Source organism: Centroberyx gerrardi, chromosome 1 (genome assembly GCF_048128805.1).
Source record: "Centroberyx gerrardi isolate f3 chromosome 1, fCenGer3.hap1.cur.20231027, whole genome shotgun sequence".
Classification (NCBI taxonomy): domain Eukaryota; kingdom Metazoa; phylum Chordata; class Actinopteri; order Beryciformes; family Berycidae; genus Centroberyx; species Centroberyx gerrardi.
Window position 1 is genome coordinate 20,368,853 of NC_135997.1, and position 19,946 is coordinate 20,388,798.

The window sequence follows — 19,946 nt, forward strand, 5'->3', positions numbered from 1 at the left end:
TAAACGAGCAAAAAGAACGCACACACAAAAATGGTGCAAGTTATGGATCAACAAAGCTTGAAATGATGAAAAATGTACTCTTTACCCCATGCAGATAAAGTTGACTTTGGGGAGACAATAAACAATTTTTACCCACATGATCATTCCATGGCCACAGGTCAACTCCAAATAACTGTCACTGCAAAATCAACACTGGATTTGCTGTGCACTCACTACACCACCCTGCTACTCTGTCGGTGATGAAGGAACTGAAGCTTTTTATTAACTATTGCTATTTATGTTATACATTATTACCGCTCTGAAACGGTGGATGTCCAGAAAACAAGGCAATAGCAAACATGATCTCCCCCCACAAATGATACAGCCCCCCTCTGGAGCTCTTAGTAAAAAAATACATCACCGTGTTTTGACCTGTACTTGTAGCGCCCCTGTTCACTAAGGGGCTAATCAGTGTGACAGTGTGAAAATACAAAAACTCAGTGACAGTGGTCCAAGGGTTTGACAGCTGAAATCACTATGAAATCAAAAGGCTAAAGCCTAAAACCCACCAAATCAGGTGTCTATGATTCTGACATGCAGATGCTGCCCCCTACTGGTTACAAAACGCAAATGCCATTGTACCTGGACAAACGTGCTGCACTAAATACGTCATTTCTGAGAAGCTCAAGGATAACTGTAGAAACTTTATCCCCCTCATGTGATTAGGGTTTGAAACCTGTCAGGAGTGTCATACGATCTACTGCTGTGGGCATTTTGTTTGTCCTATTTTAGAACAGTCCATGTAAAATACACAATACACACCAACTGTAGAATACAACTTCTTACAGAGGTTGATGATGCATCATGAATTTGCTGAACATCCTGCCAATCTATTCCCACTGTGTGCTACATGGTAGATATTATGAGCTTTTTCCAGACACATTCACTGTGCTTTTGGTGTAAAACACTTAATATGATCACTACATGTCAGTGTAGGCTCTAAATCAAACTACAGTCCCTCTGTGTTTGGGCTGTAATGCATGATGTGACCACTAGATAAGATAAACTTAATAAGTGTCAGTCTGCCTGTCAGAAGAGAGGCTCTCAAATGTGCCTATCTCCCCTTTCTGACAAAATGGTGTATAAATGACTGACTGCCAAAAGTGCCACAACCAAATACCAATATGACCAGCAACTGCTTGATCAATTGGTGCTTCAATCAACAAAACCATCATCTTTATTATTACTAACCTAGTTTTCAGCTACATCAAAGCCGCTTCCCACACTCTTTGGTAAATAACCCTGGCTAGGACCAGGAAAACATTTTGTAGCTTTCTAAGTGGATTATGTACTATAATATAAATCCTGGTTTCTAATCTATTGGTTGAGACCCAAAACGAGTCACAGATCTATTTTTGGTTGGTGCCTACATAAATATGATAAGATTACTTTTTGAGTCTAAGTGGAGGCAGAAGATATTAAATTCTCATTTTATGTTCTTCAGCTATTTGTCTCAGTTGTTTTCAGGGCATCGTAGGAAAAAAAGCAATATTAAGAACAACAGCAATACACTGCCGCACTTCTATGCAATATGGGTTACTTTGGAAACCTGACTGGCATGCACACCAGTCGCACACCAGCGGTCTCTGATTTGAATAATTCCTGTTGCCCCTGCCAGTCGGTTTGTCTTTTTAAAGGAGAGTGGGCAGTGCACTCACTTTTAGTATTTTATTTCTTTATTTAGACAGTGGGAAAGGAGCATGTCTTCCTGCCTTCTGCCCAGTGCATGCTGGGATAGGCTCTAGCTCCCCGGGACAGACGTACCATCTCAGCTGTCTTCAGGATCATGTCTGTTTAGTCTGTTATTTACGTAACGGGACACTATATCGATCGCAGGGCTGCCACAGTGCAGAGAGAGACTGACAACACTGACTTCGCTCAGGTTGTTCCTCTCTAATGATACATCATTAAACTTCTAATCTACCAATTGATCAGATTGACTCCTGTCTGTTCCTATGCTTTCATATCAATATCACAACATAAGCAGGCAAAGACAATGAACGAATGAAAGCAGCAATAGCAGTAGAGTAGGAGAACCGGCTTTGGTGAGAAGTGATTCCTGTGGTGTCACGTGGATCCAGAGGCAGGAACCTGAACCACTGGACTGTGTCTGGGAAGAGGTTTGCCTTTTTTATTTAAACCTACTGAAACTAATCTCAATTTCATCCAAATCCCCTCCAAAGGGTGCTGGTATCACCTGCTGAGTGAAAAACATGACACCTTGGGGCATCCTGATAACTCAGATGGCTAGGGTATAAATGTAGTATGTACAGTATATGCATGATGCAGTATGGTGTATGACATGTACATGATGGTATGTAAAGCCCTTTGAGACTTAACTGTGATAAAGAGATATATAAATAAACTAGACTAGATTAGGGCACAAGCCACATACTCATGATGTTGTGGGTTTGAGTCTGTGGTCTTTGCTGCATGCCATCTCTCCTATCTCTCTACACTGTGTTCATAGTATTCTGTTACATCACCACACGGCCATCTTGGTATGAAAATAATAATAAATAACAGGTGACTAATAAATGAACAGTTGATTATAATCAAATGACAGCCACAGCCAATGAGCTGTGTATATGGTAAAGCGCCATATTGGTAGGAAAGGCATGTGACATCATGGGACTATGAAGACTATGATGACTACAGAAGAAAGGCTAAAGTGTTAAATATGACTAACTCAGCAGAGCCTTCTGTGGTTCGGTGGATCCTTGAAATGAAAATCCACCCTAAAACAGAATTCATGTGTACTGATGCCAGGGTGACAGAGAGAGGTCGGTTAACAGAGGCACACAGAGAACAGGCCTTTTAATACCTTTTGAAATAAAGAGCCTCTGTCATACTGTACATGTTTACTTTGTCAACAGTTCAGTATGACTGTCACTGTGGATGGACTGGAGCGGGTCAGTGATGCTGACAGGCAGAGAGGCAGAGAGGGCCCTCTGCTGGTAATTACCCTCCCATGACTCTCTGTACATAGAGATTGCTCTTTGCTCTAGAAGACACAGGAGGGCAGTGGAGTCGAGGGTATAAGGAGGTACATGGTGGAAAACCACCGTGGGGTATTTAGAGTATCAGAGCATCTATCAGTCAAACTACCACTGAAATATATAGGATGATAGGGTAACAAACAGCAGGCTATACCCACCTGCTCAATTATCACTACATCACTATAGGAGCGTAAACCTGGCTAATCTTAGCTGATGTGCTTTTTGGAGAAATTGTTCCCTTTTTAAAGCCAATACAAATCACTTTATGATATATATTCATATAGTAAGAGTAGTTTCAACAAAACGCAGGGTTTGCCAGCAGGTTTCAACCTTCTTGTCTTAGGGAATGAGCAGTATTACCATCTGTCTTAACCTGACAACTTTACTTACATCCATTACCTTGACAAAAATTTTGAAGTGAACTGAAGCCCTGAGTTTTGAGGAACAGTGATAATATGCTGTACGAAAGATAAACACATTCTGCAGTGTTAATTAGTAATTTATTTACCTCCAAAAAAGACAGCATTAAAAGAGGCAGTAAATATTTTCAGTATAGTCTCCCAGATATGGTTTAATGTCAGGCCTTGCTGCTACGCATCTCTCCTAAATCCTCTTTTGTTTCTACCAGATAGGTTGAAAATAGACTCAATACAAACAGTCATACAAAAAGTTTCACATCAGTTCAGTGACGCTTCTTCTTGCAGATCTCCCCGATGGCGTCCTGCAGTTTCTTTACCGAGTCCATCACCAGTCGGAAGCTGTCGTGGAAGCTGCCCATACCCTCCTTCACCCAGGCCGCCTGGAGCTCTCCGACCCACCTCAGGATCCCGTCCAGCTGCTCCTGCACCTCCCTCTGCTCCTCCAGCTCAGCCAGCAGGGCCTGCCTGGCACACACTTCAGCCTCGTAGGCCCTCTGCAGCTCCGCAAGAGACGACTCTAGCCTCAGCACCTCCTGGACAGAGCGGGACCCAAGTCACAGCAGACACACATTTGCAGGAGATTATAAGAAAACTGAGGAAATAAGTTATATACGATACTGGCCGTGCCATAAAATGAAACACATAATCAGACTTAAAAATGAAATAGACGATAAAAACGGTAAGAACGATAGATATAAATGGCTGAGATAAACAAAATGTGCTGTTACGTTGCTTCCCTAAGCGACCACACAATCTTATTAGATAAAAAAAATATTGATCCCTTGATTATGACTTTTAGGGAGATACAACAGTTGCGGGACGGGGCAAAGGAGGTAAAAATTAAGGACTGGACTACAAAAGTAGTGACGTTTCCCCACCTCAAGGTCGAGGCTAAGAACACACAAACTTATCTAACAAGAGAGCCATGCTTGGGCCACAGGTGATGATAGTATTATACATTATTTAGAAGTGTTTGGATTAAATAGTTGCTTCTTAGGTCTAATGTAATCCAGGTGAGTGATCATTACCTTGTGAACTGAGATTATATTGATTTGCATTAAAATCAATAAAGTTTAGAGTACTTGGGAACCCCAAACTTTAAACCAAATTAGGAAAAACAGTGAGAAAACAGTGAGGAGAGATGATCAAAATAATCATTCTTAAGCATTCTCACATTGTACCGACTTTTACTGCGTGTAAAATAACAATACTAGTGAAATTAAGCAATGCTCCATTTTACTAAGGACCACCTAGGACCTTTTCCCGGACCCCTAGCGGGCCCCTAACCTTAATTAGGGAGACACTGGTATTGACGTTGAGTCGCCTGAAAGGACGCTTTTTGGGTTCAACTGTTGGAGCTTGCTGTGGCCGTTGAGTGTGTATTGGACAGCAGCGCTCCCGGCGAAGTGGAGCACCAAAAAGCACTACAGGTTGAAAATAATCAGAACTATCTTTAACCTACCTGTATGCCTTGAGGGTACTTTCGGTGTGGCTGGTCCTCGGGCAGCAGGACATTTGTCGGTACCGAGAAGCAGCTGTTGAGGAGCAGCGCCTCCATCCGCCCCGACAGACGCTTGAACCGCTGCTGGAGGAACTGCTGCAGCTTCTGGCTGCACTCCCTGGCCTTGGAGCGGAGTAGCTCCTCGTCCCTGTTTGGGTCAGTGTTGTTTAGCGTTCTCACGCACACCTTCTCCACGACGGCTAAAATCTCACACAGGCAGTCCTGGAAGGCGCTGTAGATTCTCACCATGCATGTCTGCGGGGTGAAGCCGAAGAACTGCGCCTCGTACATTTTTAAGGCCGAGGGAGAAAGATTGTCCCCTTCGTCAACTTGACAGGCGTCCATCTCCTCCTGTGTTTCCCGCGCCATATTGAATCATCGACGTGCAGATGTTACGGCAAATGACATCATGACGTGCGACGTACGTCTCGAACGCGTCCCCTTCTACGTTTAATTTTCCCTACCAAAGGGCATGCGCGCGTTCCCACTTCCTCTACGGCTTCGGGTTCTCTCTGAAAGGTCTGTTGATAGCGACTGCTTCCACACGTGCAGTTATTCCTATGTAAATTCCTCTATTTGGGACACAATTATAAGCTCAGGCTGGTTTGTTAGATAGGTAAAGTAACCGTCAATGTTGGCGCTTGATTTTAGGATTGCGCAGCCACTTGCACGATAGGTCATAGGTTACGACTTGGAACTTTAGCCGGGTTCGCTCTAGTTAGCATGGTGTTAGCTAGCTACTGCGTCCACTTTGTTGTTGTGTTGCTAACGTTAGCTAGCTAGCAACAACACTTTGCTAAGCTGGCTAACGCAGTTCATTGTGATATGCAACGTTAGCATACCGTTATGAGAGAAAGATGGAGTTACGCCTGTGTCTCACTATGAGAACAAAAAGTCTTATATGTTCCCTGCCATCTTCTCGCCAGGTTGAAAGCCATAGAAGCCGACAACCATGGGGGCATATCTGTCGCAACCCAATACGACCAAGACCTCTTCCGATGGCGGCAACAGCAACATGAGCTACGGCTTCTCTGCCATGCAGGGCTGGCGTGTCTCCATGGAGGTAAGATGGAAAAATGAGGGAACTGGTGATGAAAGACGCCCCTCATTTTCTTGTACACAGAGAATACGGAAAAATGTCTGGTTGTGCTATTGATGCAAGGATAAAGAGTTGTTGGACATTTTTTTATGTATCCCTGGAATGTAGCTGGCTGGGTGACCAGCTGGTATTTTTCCAAAGTAGGCTGTGACTTGTATCTATATCAGTGCGCTAAACTAGCTTTTCTCTAATCATCAACTAAAGTGGCTGGTGAATTCCAAAATGCATCCTTCAAAATGTTTTTAATATGCTCAGTTATAACCAGTTATCCACAACCTCCACCAGCATATAGTTTGTGGCTGGTGCTTGCATCTCGTCTTGCTCACAGTGCAATGGCTTGAGCTTAACTGGAACATTTGGTAAAGAAAGTATTTCCCTGCAGCTGATAACTGTCTGTAATGAGGATGCTTGGTTTGTTGTGATTGGAGGGCCTTTTTTAATCAAGCATTCACAGATCGTGTTTGTTGGTCTCATTCAATTATGTCTCTCTCCCTGAGTGAACCCAACACCAGCTGCCATTGTTTACATTCCAACTGTTTATCAACCAATTAGTCGTAATGCACCAGCTCTGAGCAGAATACGATTGGGTAAAATAATAAATCAAATTGCCTTTTGCAAGACATGGTTGTAAGGTGTTTCTTTTTTATTAAGCTTACATGGGAGTGATTCGGTAAAAGACATAGTCATGCAACCATAATGCCACAAAGCTTATTACTGATTAGAGAATAGAAACTCGACATCTAGAATTTGTGACTTGCCATGTCATCTGTATTTTGATGTTTATTGTTGTGTTTGCTGTGTCATAGGATGCTCACAATTGTATCCCAGAGCTTGATGATGAGACAGCCATGTTTGCTGTGTATGATGGACATGGAGGTAACACCCACGCACATAGTCTTGTATTTATTATACTTTTCAAGGCCTACCATTTACTGCATTCATTCACTAACCTCTAACATTTCACAGTACATTTTGACTTACCCAGACACTCTGTTGCTAACACTGAAAAGTATCAAATCACAAACTGTTGAAAAATCCTGTCTTTTCCAGAAACTATCACTTCTTCCAAAACTCACACTTGCCCTCACAAACATACCAATCAGAGATGTGAATGTTCTTTTCTTTTTTTCCCCCCCATTTTGGGAACACAACACACCTATTCTTTGAGAGTCTGTTTCCTTGTTTTCTCCCTTATTTATTGTTTTTTATATTACACACCTCTCTAAGTAACACATGAACACACACCTGTGCTGAGCATTCATTTCCCTTTCTGTTCCCCTCTAGGTGAGGAGGTGGCCCTGTACTGTTCGAAGTACCTTCCTGACATCATCAAGGAGCAGAAGACCTACAAAGACGGCAAACTGCAGAAGGTGAGCAGCCGTAGAAACCACAGCATTGTGTTCAAATTTAAAAGGGTGACAGCTGCTATTCCTCATCTTTCTTCTCCCCCAGATTCAATGGTGCCATTGGGAATTTATTCTTCATAGTGAACCAGAAGTCATTTGTCACTAGTTTCGTGCCCTTTTCATGCTCCATGCTCTGGAATTGGCATGAGACATGCACAATGTGCTGACATGTATGTAAGATGTAACATGAGCTGGAAACAAGACAATTTCTGCTAGGATGTGGGTTTTTTTTTGTTTGTTTGTTTTTGTTTTTTCTTCCCATGCTCAGTCTTTTGAGCATACACATTTAATTGATTTCTATTGGGATATTGCTGTTTTACTGCTTTTTCGTGTTCATGTTCCCAGCCTCAATTGTGATCCATTCTGTAGATCTAATTCCTGATGGTGTGGAATAGCATATTTGTCTTATATCTCAATGCTAGATGGTCATTACGTGGAAAAGTTGTGGAAATTGTAGTGCTTTCCAGGCCTTGGAAAAGATTTGCAAGATGATAAACGTCCCAGATGTTTTGGGAAAGTCATGTCCATGTGAATCTCTTTCACTCTTTGTCTCTACACTCACTTTATGAGAAGGGAGACATGGTGGAAAACTTTCTAGGGTTATCACTGCGACAAAAATGTATGCTATGTACGCTGGCAGAATTGACAAACTTGCACACTGTCATTACATTACATTGTCATTTAGCAGACACTAACAATCCTACCCATACCTGCATGTAAAGAATCACACCAATGTTTTGGCCTTGTGATGTGCTCGCTTTTTTCTGTGGTCTAATTCACTCCGACTAACATTTGCCAAGCATTGTAGACTGTGTGTGTTTACTGTTTCGACAGTGTAGTCAAACTTAACCACATGGTTGGCGTTAATTTTTCACCATGAGGACAAAGCGAGTGCAGTAAAAGTAGTTTGTGTGAGGAATCGTAAAGCTGAAGAATCTTGATAAGGTGACAGTCTTTCACAACACGTCTACACATCTACACACTTCTGTACATAGGCAGGTTTGGTCTTCTGTAGCCTTGCTAATATGAATACTTAAATTTACACAACTATTACATATTTGCACAACCTGTACATTTAAATTCTCATATTTGTTTTATTCATATTCTCATCATTCTCATTTGTTATACATTGTATGTTTAGATACATATAGAATTTTTCCTTTTATTTCATGCTACATCGATTCATTTTTTTCATATTGTTCCATATAATACATCTCCTGCATTCATTTTTTCCTTTGTCCCAGTTTCACTGCTGTTATTTTGATGCTGTAATCCATACTTTTCCTCATACTTTTCAGTCATACTTTATTCCTAACATGTTTTAGTGATGCAGTCGTGTTGTATGTTTACATAACTCCTATTTGCAATATTCTCATTTATATTCTATTGTCTTTACTGTATCCTATTAAAGTTTTATCTTATCTTGAGGTGTTGGCTTTGACACCTAGTCCTTTTAGCGTCAGTCAGCGGGTTTCTTTTGAGTGAATCCATCAATGTGTTCTTGCCTGTTTTTGTACTGTATGAATGTGTTTATGTTGCAGTTGGGTTTGTTCGGCTGTGTGTGTGTCTTACCTTTCTGTGTGTTCTTGCCAGGCTCTGGAGGATGCCTTCCTGGCCATCGACAGCAGAATGACCACAGAGGAAGTCATCAAGGAGCTGGTCCAGATCGCTGGACGGCCCACCGAGGAGCCGCCCAGTGAGAAGGTGGCAGAGGAGGATGACTGTGAGTAGACTCCTGACAGTAAGCTGTAGTAATGGGTATAGAAAAGTGATACCTATGAGCAACATACCAATATTTGGTATTAAATTTTAAGGCTCCAAAACGATTTGCAAACCTTTCACATGCTGAATTCTAACATTCAAAAGAGGATTGTGAATAATCAAAATCAAAGTTGTTGGGTATTTTTCAGAGAAGCGTCACCACACACCTCATATTGACAACCAGAATAATGCAATAAACAATATAACACAATTAACAATAAACAAGGAAAGTGGTCATAGTAATACTGTAACTATGAAACGATAGCACAGCAAACAGAAATATCAGACACACAAAGGACAGACGAACAACAAATGCAGCATGTAAAGGAGAAGGGTTTGTGCTGCTTTTGTTTTGTAAAAACAGTGATGTAGAAACCTGATGACAGAACTTGTCTAAGTGTCTCTCTCCATATCACTCTTGCCTTTCTTCCTCTAAACCCTCTCTGCCCTTCTTTCTCCCCTCGTCCTCTCCAGTGGACACGGAGGAGGCAGCTTTGCTCCACGAGGAGGCCACTATGACCTTAGAGGAGCTGCTGGTTCGCTACGGCCAGAACCGCAACGCCGTCAAACATGCTGCTGCAGTCAGGTAGTTCAACAAATCAGTTAATTTCTCTAGTTCGCTACTCTGTATTATCTGTACTGTGAGTGCATCTGTTTTGAAGTTTTGGACACATAGCATTCTTTCCTGATTAAAGGTCCAGTGTATTGGCAGAATGGTGCCCCCATGGTGAAATTTTCATCACCCCACCACTGACATGGTCATATAGTGATTATACTGTATTTGAATGAATACATTGCCCATATATTTATCTACTGTAGCTCTGTCTTTATTTTGAGCTTTTGATACAGGGGATGACAGAATATGGCAGGTCAGAATTAGTTTTATAGGTATTTTGAGGCTCTAAAGGGTTGTTTATATTGTAAACACTGAACTAAGACAGAGAAATTTGCAATACATTAGTATTATTAGTATTACTTCTCTCTGCAAGTCAAAATTTTAAAGAGCAAATGTAAATATACCCACATTTCAGATAGTCAAATAAATTCCAGAAGATAACTGTTTCTTGGGTTTTGCTTGGATAAACCCTTCCATGATTTCTGTCCCTGGTGTTATGAAGCTGCTTGACTCCTCTTTATTTCCTGTGTTTTTTGCCCCTAGTGCGGCGGCGAAGAAGGCCGCCTGCCCTCACACTGGGGCCACTGGAGAGAAGGGGGAAGAGGGTGGGGGAACAGAGAAGAAGGAGGGGCTGAATGGAGAGGTGGAGGAGGAGAGCAATGGCAAGGCAAAGGCAGGAGGAGGAGGGGCAGGGGGCTCCAAGCTGCGAGCCTGCCGGAGAACAGGTGGAGGAGGAAGTGATGGCAGTGGCGTGTCCTCCTCAGGTATGGATCTGGGACTCAGTGCAAAAGGAAAAACAGCCACCTTTTCAACTGTAATACCATCTTTTTTTAATAAATTAGGCTTTGAAAGAGTTTCAAGGGTCCTATGGTCATGAAACTTTTAAATGTAATGGGTGCATGAAGGACCATAAACAGGGATGCAAACTAGTCACCTTTAGGTGACAGTCACCTTTTTGATCCCAAAATAGGGCGCTTAAGTAAATGATTTCTGAGTAGTTTCTGAGTCTGCCCTGGTATCTGTCACCTTTTTCACTCTCCATGAGTTTGCATCCCTGATTAAAAACATCTAATTTGAATGTAGTTAGTAGTAATTATTATGTGATAGCAGCAATATTTTCTTTGTACATGCAGATTGCAAACTTTAAAATGTTAAGAATGTTCTTTTCAACAAGATAACGCGTCTTATTTGTTAAGTTTGCATTCACAACCAAAAATTTCAAAGCTCTTAGGAAAAGATGCATCACTCAAGGTAAAACAATACTGCGCTCTGACCACCTCTCCTCCTGCTTGTCCCTTCTAATGTCCACTCCTTTCTTCTCTCCTCTGCTCCCTTCTCCTCTTTGCCTCCACTCCTTTCATCCCCTCTTTCCTCCCCAGCAGCAGCAGACTGTGGAGGATCAGGAAGCTCCAGTGGAGGAGAAAAGGCTGGTAAGGCAGAAGGAGATGCAGGTCCCTCCTGCTCCTCCTCGTCCTCCCAGGCCCCAGCGGACGGCAAGTCCAGGTTCTTTGATGACAGTGAGGAGTCAGAGGAGGGAGAAGAGGAGGAAGGCAGCGATGAAGAGGTGAGGGAGCGGGAGAATAGTGTTTGTCACAGGGTCTTGGGTTATATGTGGTGACCGCATGCTGAGGTGGGTAAGTTATGCAACAGCAAGGAACACATGAAGTTCTGTTGTGTGGTCAGCTGGTCTGATTATTGTGGTGAGACAATAAATTTATGTATAGAGAATCACTGAATTATTTTCAAAGCCTGGATGCCGATTGAATATGGAGAAAAGCGATGTATGCCAATGGATAGAAATGACATTTCTATTCAAATCAGCCTTCTTGAATGGCCATTCATGATACGCTTTTGTTGTCAAGGAGCAACAAAAGCATTGGAACAGTTTGAAACTCAACTCCAACACCTCTAGACAGTAATATACCATTCTATGTGGAATCAAATAAAAGTTTAGATGAAACTCTTTGGGATTTTAGCTAAAAGCTTATCTTCTAGACCCCAACCGATGGATCAATGTCAGCATTTTAAATGTGTTTGTGTGTGTCTTCATCAGGACGGCAGCGAAGAGGAAGAGGGTGACAGCAGCGACTTGGAGGAAGAGGAGGATACAGAGGAGGGAGAGGAAGACTCCGAGGATGAAGATGAAGAGGAAATGTGTCTACCTGGAATGGACGGCAAGGAGGAGGTGTGTGCGAGGGGGGTGTCCTGCATGGATCAGAACTAGCCAAACGCAACTGACAAATCAACAACTTAAAGGAACACTTCGCCATCTTTTAACTTTATCTCCATATATTGGTCCTCACTAATACATGCTATGAGACGGCACCATGTCTGTCTACTGGCTGTGTGTCTTGGAGACGGGCTGAGGGAAGTCCCAAAATTCACCCACCGATGACGTCATCGGTGGGGATTTCCAACTCGTAGAAACTACAACCGCTCTCTTCCTGGTCGCAGTCTGACTGCCCGCCATCGGGCGGAGACAAGAATCCAGCAAGAGAGCAGTTGCAGTTGGACATAAGGTTAAAAAATGGCAAAGTGTTCCTTTAATGAAAGTATAATTGCAGTACAAACTCCTGCAAGCAGTGTCAACAAAATATAGTTCCTAATTTTGGGGATATAGGCTACTTTGAGTTCTGATTACTTTCAGATTTAAAGGTGAAATTAAAGCTGAAGTGTTGCAGTATGAGTCAGTTCGCTGCCTAGTAGAACCACAGTCTTCTACTGTTGCCCGCAATTTGGGGTCAAGTGCCTTGCTCAAGGGCATCTCGACCGCACGTATTGAGGGAGGGGAGAGTGTTACTCCTTCCCTTTCCGAACCACATTTTCCCGGCTGGTCCAGCAATCAAGCCGGTGATCTTCCTGTGATGGTCACACGCCTGTTTTCTAAGCTCTAGGCTACTGCCACACTGAATGGTCTCCCCCCGGTCAGTAATTTACACCAAAGTATCGTTGAACAAGGCATTTGCCCCTTAACTACAACAGTAGAAGTACTTGGTGGCTGACAGTAGAGGACTGGTTGTACTGGGCAGCACCCAGCTGTGGGTGTGTATCTGTATGAGAATGAAGCACAGTCTTGCTGAAAAAGAGCATGCACACACAGAAAACCTTCCCTGGATGAAATATTGTCCATGGACAATAAAAACAGTGACTGGGAATTGTTGAGAAACATTGTGATTATTACTACTTTAAGAGTGGAAACAACAATGCTGAATCACAGATAATGTAATTGTGTTTCTGAAACAGTCGCAGGAACAGAAACGTGTAATGACAGATCTCACTTCCCAGCATCAGACCTGCTGCATGTGTTGTCAGGAGAATGGAACATTGTAAAAAGTGACGGCCGTAGCTCCATATGCGCCTGTCTGATACAGGAAATTATTGTAATTTTGATCTACACTGAGTGTGCAAAGTATCAGGACCACTTTGACCTTCCATTATTGAGTTGTACCAGTTTTTAAACAGTCCATGTTGCAATTCTCTCCCAGCCAGGCTTTTTCCTGGTTTAAAATGGTTCTTTGACGGTGCCCCTGTCGTGTGTCAGATGATGCCATATACTAATTTGCATCTTAAGTGGCATCAGCTGTACCAATTTCAGAATGTCTGCAGGTTTCATCAAGGTAAATGTAAAAGGTTTCAATAATTAATGCCAGTTAGAAGCAAATATCAGACGAATTTCTCCACTGAAATGAATGTTGGAAAATGAAAAACTCCTATCAGAGTGTAGCTCCGCATGACTGGGCTGATTTCTCATCAGAAAATCAGCGCACCTCTACAACTGAATTGAGGACGTATAGGCTGTATTTGGCAGTATTCAAGGAGTTTTGAGGACTTGAATATAGGTAATAAAATATATGAGAAATTTAAGACTTCCAGGACCAGCAGGCACCCTGAATTTGTTGCCACATTCACCTATTTTTGTAACCCTTCCCCCACAGTCTAAAAAAGTAGCCAGAATTTTTGCTAGTCACTTTTGAGAAATAGTCACAGTCAGAAAAGTCTATGTAATGATCATAATGTTTTTAGCCAAGCAAGCAGCACAGGTGCATGGAAAGAGCAGGTGGTGCTAATATTTTGTACGCTCGGTGTACAACAGAATGGAGGTTTAAGAACTCATCACCTCTCTTCGTCTGTCTGCAGCCTGGCTCAGACAGCGGCACCACAGCTGTAGTGGCTCTGATCCGAGGGAAGCAGCTAATCGTGGCCAACGCTGGAGACTCTCGCTGCGTGGTGTCTGAGCGCGGTAGGTCCTCACCCATTTACATTGTAACCTTTTTATTGAGATTGTGGAATTTGTGCGAATCAAGCAAAATGTTTATCAGTTAACACACAAACTCTAAGGAAATACTGAATGTGTAGTTTGAATCTGCCAGCTCTCATTTCAGGAAGACGTCAAGGTTGTTTCTGCTTATTGATAATGTACCTTGAATTGCATGTATTGCATAAACTCAGGTTGATTGTTGGCAGTGGTAATTTGATCAGGTTATATTGTGGTTGTCATGTTGCTCTCCCCTTCTGAAGAAGTAAAACATTCTTGATTGCAAATATGTAACACTTCCCTCCATAATCAGGTCAGCAGCCATTGAGCAGGTTTATGGCTCTGACATGGCCACTGAAAAGTGTAATGTCCCAGGTGCTTTAATAAATGGCTAATAACAAGCAATTATTTTTGATTGAATGGTCTTGCCTGCTGTGTGGCTGTAGGCAAAGCTGTAGACATGTCATATGACCACAAGCCAGAGGACGAGCTGGAGCTAGCTCGCATCAAGAACGCTGGAGGGAAAGTTACCATGGATGGACGGGTCAACGGTGGACTGAACCTCTCCAGAGCTATTGGTACGGCTGAATGTGTGTGTGTGTGTATGTGTGTGTGCAAAGGCAACCTCCAACTTGGAATCAGATTTTCTTGAACTTAAATACTGAAAAACATCTTGGCTACTAACAAATTAATCTCAGGGCTCCAGACTAACTCTCTCTCTCATGTGTTGACTGTGACTCTCTCTCTCTCTCTCTCTCTCAGGTGACCATTTCTATAAGAGGAACAAGGCGCTGCCCCCAGAAGAGCAGATGATCTCAGCGTTGCCAGACGTCAAAGTTCTGACGCTCAACGAGGACCACGACTTCATGGTCATTGCCTGTGATGGCATCTGGTGGGTAGCAGTGCTGCTGGTGGCTAGCAATGTGTCCCACCAGTTGATTATTCCTTCAGATTCATGACCGTCTTTCAAATTTGGCAGTTGATTTCTTCTTCACACTTAGAGCTGAATTGTTTAAAATGTATTTTGCTTGAAGAAAACAAAAGAATAAGCCTACAAAGTAAACTGTCTTGAATTCAGGCTAAGCAGTTAAAATTAATTTTATGCACCATAAGACTGTGTGTGTGTGTGTGTGTGTGTGTGCGCGTGCAGTCTAGGCATGATGACTTGAATTGAAACAATCTTTTAAACCTGCTATAAGCGGTTGCCAAACGCCCTCTTAATACACCTGAGTTTGGTTTCCTTTTGGTTTGCCATTTACCTGTCCATTAACTCTGTTTCCACACCTCTCTGTCTGTGTGCAGGAATGTGTTGAGCAGCCAGGAGGTGGTGGACTTCATCAGTGAGAGGATCAAACCGGACCACAGCGGCAAAGCCAGACCCCTGACCTCCATAGTGGAAGAGGTGAGAGGGCTCCCGTTATGGACGCACTAACACCAGTATAGGATGTGGGCTGATACCAGGCTAAAACAGTGGATCAGAGTTTCCCAAAATAAAACCTGATCCCAAGAAAGGGATTTGACTTTTTCACTCATTGGAGGATGTTGTAACCCTTCAATGCATGCATTTTCACACTGTCACACTTGCTATTTTATAAATATGTTTGGTTTGTTTAAAGTGTGAGAATGATGAGCTTGACGCCTTGAACTGATGTGCCGATACGATTTATTGCTGCAGGCAACTTGGCGTAGTTGTAGAAATGAGAGTAGCCAGTCATATTAGACTCTGGTAACAGAGACACCACACCTTCAGAAAAAATAATGGACGGTTATAGCAACACCTTGCTTAGGAGAGCCAAGTCTGCCATTTAAAAGGCCAAGCTGCTGAATGCAACTGTCACCTGAATTCTGTTAGTTGGCAAACTGCAGCTGTACTGTATGTCAGTTGTGTGTTGTAAGATGGGGACGGTCCAAATGGTATAGCAGGATGTTATCTGTTGTTCAAACTAAAACATAGGTGCAGTTGATTGCATAGCTGTTAGTTTGCCTATTCAATTTTGTTTATTTTATTTATTCATAAACTCTTTACTGCCCGTTTGATTTCAAACCCTGCCTCTCCTCCCGGCAGCTGTTGGACCACTGTTTGGCCCCCGACACATCTGGAGATGGAACAGGATGTGACAACATGACTTGCATGATCATCACCTTCCGGTCACACCCCTCCTCCGCTCCCAGCCAATCGGACGACACAAAAAAGAGGAAGCACCAGGAGGAGGCAGAAGGGATAGAGCTGGAGAAGAATGGAAATGACAGCAAAAAGGCTAAAAGTGACTAAAGGAAAAGGAAAAACTGTCCCAGAGGGAGCAACTGGTCCCATGCTACCCCAGAAACACCAGAGACACATTCTGTTTAAAATTAAATCCTTGCCTCACAAAGGTTAAATCCACCCTAAAACAAAATTTACACATGCTATACTTATGCTCAGAGATTAATTGAACCAAGATCATAGGTATTATTTTCTTTTGAACTCTGTTTTAGGTGGATTTTCACTTTAATGTCCCCCTCCCTTTTTCTTTTGTTTGGTGTTGTTGGAAAGATGCTGGACTCACTTTTACTTCCTTTAATCCACAGAAACAGAAGAGGCCTAAATAGCACATCATTCTCCATGTGTATGTAACTAGAGGGAAGATACAGAAGAAAATGTAGACAGTAGCCAACAAAAATTGGTGTTATGTATATTTCTAAACACATTTTACAGATGCCTCATCACTGGAGACATGCTCTGCATTCTATTATGTTGATGTCAAGTTGTTGAAATCTCATTTTCCAAGTGACAGTTACAAAGATTCCAGTAATGGAACTTTGAGGATAGCTCCAGTAGTGATCAGTGTCTCAGATCGCTGTTCACGTTTCACAAACATGCATTTTCATTGCAGATTTTGCAACATGAAGTGCCCAGTACAAGTTGGTGATGCCTTTCCAGCAAGAAACTGCACAACGCTCTCGTGGGTGTTGTGTCCAAATTGCATGTCAGTAATTGTGTCACAAGAAGGTGCCATACAATCTATGAATTGCTTTCTCGGTTGCCATTTTGCATCCCCAAATGAATTCAACCCTTAACACGAGGGACCCAAAATGGCTGCAGACAGGAGTTTTGGCATTCAGTAGACGCAAACAATAGAAAGACTGATCCATATTGCCCCTTGAAGGGAAGAATGGGAGAGGACACGATCCTCATAGGTAGGCCAAATTTAGGATGCATCAAGCAGTGAGAATAGTGCGTTGGTGCAGTCTCTAGTGGACCAAGACGTCGCACTGTTACCCCGTTTCAGATTCCTCCCCAATGTTGATATCCAACCCCGAGTTTCTTCTATGGGCACAGTTTCTGTGAGTGACACTTATGAACTCGACCCTCCCAGAAGGGGGAACTGAAGGATTTTGGGTACTTGCCCAGTCGCTATAGTTTGTTGCCATTTCTTTCCTTTTTTTGTTCTTCTGTTTTTTTTATTAGCACCCATTCACATTCTGGCAAGTGATGACAATTTTCAACGATGTGCTTTTTTTTTTTTTCTTTAGGCTTGTTGGTCACATAACACCCTTTCATTTACCGTAGATCGCTGTCACCCTGCTTCTCTCTCATTACTTCCTGCTTTGTGACTTGTCTTGATCACATCCCTGAATTTTGCCCTAGCCCAGACTGAAGAAAATGCTATCTAGGGGTTTGTGGGCTAGTACACATTTCATCTTCAAAATAAGATGGCAGGCATACAGAGGCAAGTCTCACGCTTGTAACTATTTTCCCATGTAGAGAGAGCTTGTGACCCTTTGCTACCCTTAAACACTGCTGTAGCAGAAAGTCCTGGGACTCTACCTTCCTCCACCCCTTTCACTCTCCCTCTCTCCTCTCCGCTTTCCATTGTAACATCTTTTAAAGACTGACCTCTAGGACATGGTGTGTTAAAGTAAAGGGTATTTCCACTCAAATGTTTTTTTTCTGTTTCTGTTAAATCAGTCCTCTGACAGGTTTTTAAAAATCCTTTTTGTGAGCACGTTCTGAAAATTCCTGATGATGTTGGACTATGGAGAAGAGACACTGATGCTGTGTTTGAGTGGAAATACCCTTTAAAGTCCAGAGCACTAAGGCAGTGTAACTGTTCAAAACATTTGTCTTTTTTTTCTTTATTTGCCTAAGCCCCATTTAAACCATGTTGTGTGACTGTAAGTCTGTTTCTAGTGTACTATCTCGTCACCATGCCCTTTTTTTCTGTACATAGTTTTTTCAATACTTGTAATTGAAGAAAAACAAAATGCATTTTCTTTGTAATTGTGACTCAATGTGACATTTTGGTGCATACTCTTTTGACACCAGTATGTAAGTACATACAAATACATTTTTTTAAATAACGGCACCTGAATTCCTGTCTGCTTCTTTAAAGACGCACAGCGCTGCGGCAGCCTTGTAAGCTGAACCTCAGATCTTCAAGAGGCCTCTCTGATTTTTATCATGAAATTCTATTCTTCCAAAAACCCTTTGCTTTTGTATTTTTATTTTTGATACATTTGAAGCAGACGTTGTGGAGGTTTTTTGCACATTTATTTTGAGGTTTGATCAGAACACAATCAGGCTTTCCTAAGGTGGGACTGGCAAAATTGTGACCATCCTACCATCTTTGGAGGCTGATCATCGGTGTGCTTCTATTGGTGATGCACAGTAAAGGGCCTTGAGTAAGTTTTGTTGAAATATACTTTGATATACACACACACAACAAAGAATGATGTCAATGAAACCAATTTGTCAAAAAAGGCTATAATCACATCTTTATATTCTGACTTTTGGTCAGTTTTTGGCCAGTGGTTCTCAATCCAGGTCCTTGGGTACCACAGACCTGCTGCTTTTCACTCTAACATCTAATCAGGGACTGATTTACACCTGGGATGGTGAATGTAATTAACTAGCTGGTGGGACTGGAGGTGGTACTGGAGGACCAGAGCCCTGTAACAACATGCCTTCCTTGACTTTCCCTCAGTACTTGGTGATACGTAGCACCATACGTCATGTGAGTGGCCACACAGAACAGGAAGCCGGGTCCAAGGGGAAACGGAGTACATGAAACAGCGCACTTGCATTATAATAATAATGATAATAGTTACACAGATCAGTGATTACTAAAATATCACAGATGACTTTGATAAATAAGTCTAAATCCTTACGTTTGCTTACTTACACTTACAGTATACTGTATATTGCTTGTTATTGCTTGTTATTGCTTGGTCGAATTATCGCAATGCATTCTGGGCAAGATATGCTCTCTGAAGTCTACATTCTTGTTGACTTGTTGACTTGCTCCCTTGGCCCTCGAAGGGTCGATCTCAGAAAGTTCACTTGAGTTAAGATGGCAGAGGAGAAGTGGAGGAGTGCAGGTTCAAATGACTAATGAAATGTGGCCCTGGACTGAGAACCAGTCTGTCATGCTAAAAACATCAAAGTGTATGTGATTTCTCTCCGTCTTTGTACATATGTTGCTCTGATGAACCAATGGCAAACTTCATCTGACAACAAATCAGTGAATTCTGGCATTTTCAACTCCGGATGAACAGCAGGATGACCAACGTAGATAACCTGTCCAGGTCATCTACGTGTGTTGATGACATCATATATAGTAATGATAATAATAATAATAATAGTCTTTATTTGCGTAGCAGCAATTCAAAAAGTGTAAACAAATAAAACAGGACATTAATAGTCCATAATAAATTAATAGTAAATAGGACAAAGAATTGAGAATCTAAGATTGACTGGTCAGTGAGGAGTTTGGATTATGATGTAACAATGTTTCCATAGAACTTCCAGAGACAGAATCCTGGCTGTGGTGTGTAGAGCGGTCAGATCAACTTTGAGAATTGCATGTAGCAG

General features: G+C 42.2%; 2 protein-coding genes across 4 annotated transcripts; one reads left to right on the forward strand and one right to left on the reverse strand.

The window, feature by feature from the left end:
* Positions 1-3,532: 3,532 nt before the first annotated feature.
* On the reverse strand, positions 3,533-5,327 carry mis12 (MIS12 kinetochore complex component). The gene is made up of 2 exons (XM_071909437.2): positions 4,920-5,327; positions 3,533-3,990 (listed from the first exon to the last, which is right to left on the reverse strand). Exons 1-2 carry the CDS (start codon positions 5,325-5,327, stop codon positions 3,721-3,723), a joined length of 678 nt encoding a protein of 225 aa, XP_071765538.2. The 3' UTR covers positions 3,533-3,720.
* A 104-nt stretch (positions 5,328-5,431) lies between these two features.
* ppm1g (protein phosphatase, Mg2+/Mn2+ dependent, 1G) lies at positions 5,432-18,789 on the forward strand. Of its 3 annotated transcripts, none has more exons than XM_071909411.2 (14): positions 5,432-5,477; positions 5,885-6,021; positions 6,864-6,933; positions 7,342-7,427; positions 9,057-9,186; positions 9,699-9,810; positions 10,384-10,604; positions 11,220-11,404; positions 11,894-12,025; positions 13,978-14,080; positions 14,542-14,673; positions 14,858-14,987; positions 15,398-15,497; positions 16,161-18,789. In XM_071909411.2, the coding sequence occupies exons 2-14, from the start codon at positions 5,911-5,913 to the stop codon at positions 16,365-16,367; spliced, it is 1,719 nt and encodes a 572-aa protein (XP_071765512.1). In that variant the 5' UTR covers positions 5,432-5,477; positions 5,885-5,910; the 3' UTR covers positions 16,368-18,789. The 3 variants fall into 3 exon arrangements, with proteins under 3 accessions (XP_071765512.1, XP_078140090.1, XP_078140086.1); XM_078283964.1 differs by having other exon boundaries at positions 11,223-11,404; XM_078283960.1 differs by having other exon boundaries at positions 5,464-5,557.
* Positions 18,790-19,946: the final 1,157 nt, after the last annotated feature.

Bases quoted from the DNA above. Each gene is read 5' to 3' on its own strand.
- mis12 (XM_071909437.2), bottom strand. From the start codon at position 5,327: ATGGCGCGGGAAACACAGGAGGAGATGGACGCCTGTCAAGTTGACGAA. The intron at 3,991-4,919 runs GTAGGTTAAAGA...CGCTCTGTCCAG, and splicing joins AGTACCCTCAAGGCATACAG to GAGGTGCTGAGGCTAGAGTC.
- ppm1g (XM_071909411.2), top strand. From the start codon at position 5,911: ATGGGGGCATATCTGTCGCAACCCAATACGACCAAGACCTCTTCCGAT. The intron at 6,022-6,863 runs GTAAGATGGAAA...GCTGTGTCATAG, and splicing joins GCTGGCGTGTCTCCATGGAG to GATGCTCACAATTGTATCCC. The intron at 11,405-11,893 runs GTGAGGGAGCGG...TGTCTTCATCAG, and splicing joins AGGAAGGCAGCGATGAAGAG to GACGGCAGCGAAGAGGAAGA.